The sequence below is a fragment of the Camelina sativa genome, chromosome 5, assembly GCF_000633955.1.
Source record: "Camelina sativa cultivar DH55 chromosome 5, Cs, whole genome shotgun sequence".
NCBI classification, from domain to species: Eukaryota; Viridiplantae; Streptophyta; class Magnoliopsida; order Brassicales; family Brassicaceae; genus Camelina; species Camelina sativa.
Genome location: NC_025689.1, coordinates 34,610,780 through 34,615,195, shown reverse-complemented (window position 1 = coordinate 34,615,195; position 4,416 = coordinate 34,610,780). Strand labels below are relative to the sequence as shown.

Below are 4,416 nucleotides of genomic sequence, written 5' to 3'. Positions count from 1 at the left end.
AAAAAAAAAAAAAAAAAGGGTTTTGTTCTAATTTAGGGGAGAATCGAGAGATGGAGGAAGAGTTGCTCTCCGCCGTGCCTTGCTCTTCCCTCGCCGTTGAATCAGTTATCCGTGTCGCGACGGTAATTACTTATATACTATACATTTGGAGTCATGTCTGAGATATTAAGCAGATTTTTGTATTTTATTTTGATGAAGCTCAGGCGGGTGGATTATATGGGTTTTGCGCCGGACCTCGTGACGCACGTAAAATAGGTATTGACATTAGCTTTTTCATTGATTCAAGTTTCAATTCATCTCTTGAGTGACTTGGTGCTGATTTGCTTTCGCCAGGTTTAAGCGGCGTATCTCAGGCTTCCTATGTGGTAAATAATCTAGTAGTCTCTCTTGCTTCTTTATTCTGAGAACTTGAGCAATCATTTCAAAAGATTAATCTATAGCTTGTGCTCTGACTTTTGTAGGCCAAATCCATTGGTAGATTCGGATTTCAGTGCGGTAATTTACTTCTTTATCTCTCTGTGTGTGTTTTTTTTTTACACTTAGGCTTTTGATACTCTTCTCTGTCACTAGAATGTTGCATATGCTTCTTCTTTTTGAAAGATCATGTATGATCTATGTGATATAATCTTAGTTCTAAGTTTTTGGATTAGTTGCTTGATCTGCTTCTTAGTTCCACTTGCTTCCGGATTCTTGGATTAGTGATTTGATTCTCATCAGTTTCAGTTTGGTGTTTTTTCGTTTTTTAGGTCTTGTAAGTGGTGTTTTTACTATGACGCATTGTGGGCTTCAAAGATATCGAGGCAAGAGTGATTGGGTGAATGCTTTGGTTGGAGGAGCTGTGGCGGGAGCAGCTGTTGCTATTAGTACAAGAAACTGGGCTCATGTTGTTGGCACCGCTGGACTCGTCTCTGCTTTTAGTGTTTTAGCTAATAGCACCAGGACAGAGTCTAAACATCACTAACTAAAGGTGATTGAATTGTATCAATTTCGCTCTCTTAACGTGAGTGTGGTGGCTCCTTAGATCAGATTCCTTCTGATGCAGCCGTAGACTAGTCACTGGATATTGAACCTATTTGTAACGCACGACTGTTTGTTTTGTTGCTTTCAGGTCGTTGAGACAAGTCCATTGATCAAGACACCTGTGTCTTGGAATTGGAACGTAAAAGATCATTCCGCGACTCTCTGTTTCACACGAATCTAGGTGGTTGAACCAGTGGATATGTTCGATTTTTCTATGGACCGCAATTTTGGTTTTGCCTCTGTATACATGTTCTCCAATGAAACACACGAAGTCTGTCAAACCCAAGACCGCATTTGCATTAGTTGCTGCCCCCTGATTAAGTGTGGAATAGACTGAATAGTGTATAATGTTTTGCAAAGATATTTTTGGTCATAAAAATAAAACATCTATACTGATTTTTAACAGCCATTGTTAGCTGAATTGTATGTGTAAATTTAAAGTATTCAGAATTTTGAATGTATGTTCTTCTAATTAGTTGATTTGATGTTCGTATAATCACAATAATGTTTAGGTAAAAATAAAATAAAATTACAATAATGTATAGAATTGAAGTATATAGTTTTTGTAGTTACATAACAAAAGATGAAAAATCATTGAATTTGTTTTAAAATTAAGAGCTTAGAAAAAAGCAGTGTTCGAAAAAGCGGTCTAGGCGGTCGCCTAGGCGCCGTCTAGGCGCTAGGCGCTCAACCGACGCCTAGATGACCGCCTAAACTGCCTAAAATCAAATATATTTCGATTTAATATATTTATCTAATTTTTAACTATGTATATTTGAAATTTAAAGTTTTNTGAGGTTCTTGATGATCCTCACTGGAGTTCCAGGCCTTGTCTTCATCAAACAGAAAGCAATCGCCAGTTTCTCACTGTGGTAAGATAAAGCCATCTCTTTACCTTCCTTGTCAAGATCAAGTAAAACCTCTTTGATGTCTGAAACATATCCAGCTTCTCTTAGCCTCTGCATTATCTCATCGAGCATAGCGTAGATCTTTTCACTCTCTTCGTGAGACTCGTCTCCTACAACAAACTCGTGAATCACTCCCTCTACTTCAACAGAGCTACATCCTGGAACTTTCTTAATGCCCTTTACCTGTAGAGAGAATCTGTAGTTAGTTCAGAAATTGTATTAACAGTATTTAGCAAAGAGTTAAGGAGTGGGGAGTATTTTTGTCTTGCCTCCATCTCGTGTCTAGTACGCTTAACTTCTATCCACCTCCCTGTTTTGGCGTAGACGTTAGAAAGAAGCACATAGGCTCCACTGTTCATAGGATCTAGCTGGATGATTCGCTTGAGTGCAGCTTCACAAGTCTTGATATCCCCAAGCATTCTCGATCCGCTTAAGAGAGACCCCCAAATGAGTACATCAGGCTCCATAGGCATAGACGCTATAAATCTCTCTGCTTCTTCAATCAAACCAGCTCTTCCGTAGAGATCGACCATACAACCATAAGGCTGGATCGATGGAGTGATACCAAATTTCTCAGTCATCATTGTAAAGTAAGATTCTCCTTCGTTTACTAGACCTTGATGTACACAAGCACCGAGAATGCCCACAAATGTGACAGAGTTTGGGTTTATGCTGTTGTTACCCGTGGTCATCTCAGAGAACAGTTGGAAGCACTCATCAGTGAGACTGTACATAGCTAAGCAACATATCATAGCACTGTAAGCTTGGACGTCTTTCTTGGAACCCAAGGCACTGAAAACCCTTTTTGCTCTCTCGAGGCTTCCACATTTGGCGTACATATCAATGAGAGCTGTGCCTAAGACAACGTCGATCTCCACTTGGTATTTATCGATATAAGCGTGAACCCATTTCCCTTGCTGGAGCGCACCCAATCGCCCACAAGCCGAGAGCACAGTAGACATTGTAAACTCGTTGGGCTTAACGAAAGCTTCGTTTGGTTTATTAGGTAACTGCATCTCTCGGAACAGATCAAGCGCTTCTTTGTATTTCCCACACGTAAAGTAGCCGTTAATCAAACAGCTCCATGAGATGACGTTTCTCTCAGGCATTTCATCGAACAGCTTCCGCGCATCATCGATCAACCCTGCTTTGGCATATGCATTAACCACCGAGTTCCACGCCGGTAAATCCTTCGAGACAGACTCATCAAAAACTCGCTGAGCTGAACTCAAGTCGCCACAAGAAGAATACATATTGAGCAGACAAGTTCGTACAAAAGGGTCTTGATCAAGTCCAAAGAGAAGAATCTGAGCATGAGTTCGTTTCCCAAGAGGGAGATGAATCGGATTGTCAAAGGAAGGGAGAAGAAACGGAAAAGTGTGAAAATCAGGTCTGACGCAATGGTGGCGCATACGGAGGTAGACTGAGATCGGAGAATGTCGTGGAGGCGGTGGCGAAACATTCTGAACAGTGGCACGAATGATGATGTTCCATACGAAAGATTCAAGCTTTAGATTGCGAATGTGAAAAATCGGATTCGTATAATTGCTCATCGTCTCAACTTAAAACGAGAGAGAGTGTGTCAGAAATCGATTTTAAAATATCAAAACGGTTCTTGATAAAACCGAACTAAACCGGTATTTTAATTTGCAATATTGGGTTTCTCAAAAAAAAAAAAAAAAAAAGGGTTTTGTTCTAATTTAGGGGAGAATCGAGAGATGGAGGAAGAGTTGCTCTCCGCCGTGCCTTGCTCTTCCCTCGCCGTTGAATCAGTTATCCGTGTCGCGACGGTAATTACTTATATACTATACATTTGGAGTCATGTCTGAGATATTAAGCAGATTTTTGTATTTTATTTTGATGAAGCTCAGGCGGGTGGATTATATGGGTTTTGCGCCGGACCTCGTGACGCACGTAAAATAGGTATTGACATTAGCTTTTTCATTGATTCAAGTTTCAATTCATCTCTTGAGTGACTTGGTGCTGATTTGCTTTCGCCAGGTTTAAGCGGCGTATCTCAGGCTTCCTATGTGGTAAATAATCTAGTAGTCTCTCTTGCTTCTTTATTCTGAGAACTTGAGCAATCATTTCAAAAGATTAATCTATAGCTTGTGCTCTGACTTTTGTAGGCCAAATCCATTGGTAGATTCGGATTTCAGTGCGGTAATTTACTTCTTTATCTCTCTGTGTGTGTTTTTTTTTTACACTTAGGCTTTTGATACTCTTCTCTGTCACTAGAATGTTGCATATGCTTCTTCTTTTTGAAAGATCATGTATGATCTATGTGATATAATCTTAGTTCTAAGTTTTTGGATTAGTTGCTTGATCTGCTTCTTAGTTCCACTTGCTTCCGGATTCTTGGATTAGTGATTTGATTCTCATCAGTTTCAGTTTGGTGTTTTTTCGTTTTTTAGGTCTTGTAAGTGGTGTTTTTACTATGACGCATTGTGGGCTTCAAAGATATCGAGGCAAGAGTGATTGGGTGAAT

At 39.9% G+C, this 4,416-nt stretch overlaps 2 protein-coding genes across 2 annotated transcripts; one reads left to right on the top strand and one right to left on the bottom strand.

The window, feature by feature from the left end:
• On the top strand, positions 10–1,495 carry LOC104788620 (outer envelope pore protein 16-4, chloroplastic). The gene is made up of 6 exons (XM_010514383.2): positions 10–122; positions 204–255; positions 334–365; positions 462–495; positions 747–967; positions 1,109–1,495. Exons 1-5 carry the CDS (start codon positions 51–53, stop codon positions 959–961), a joined length of 405 nt encoding a protein of 134 aa, XP_010512685.1. The 5' UTR covers positions 10–50; the 3' UTR covers positions 962–967; positions 1,109–1,495.
• Positions 1,803–3,481, bottom strand: LOC104789854 (pentatricopeptide repeat-containing protein At3g62890-like). Its single transcript, XM_010515493.1, has 2 exons — positions 2,198–3,481; positions 1,803–2,111 (listed from the first exon to the last, which is right to left on the bottom strand). Exons 1-2 carry the CDS (start codon positions 3,479–3,481, stop codon positions 1,803–1,805), a joined length of 1,593 nt encoding a protein of 530 aa, XP_010513795.1.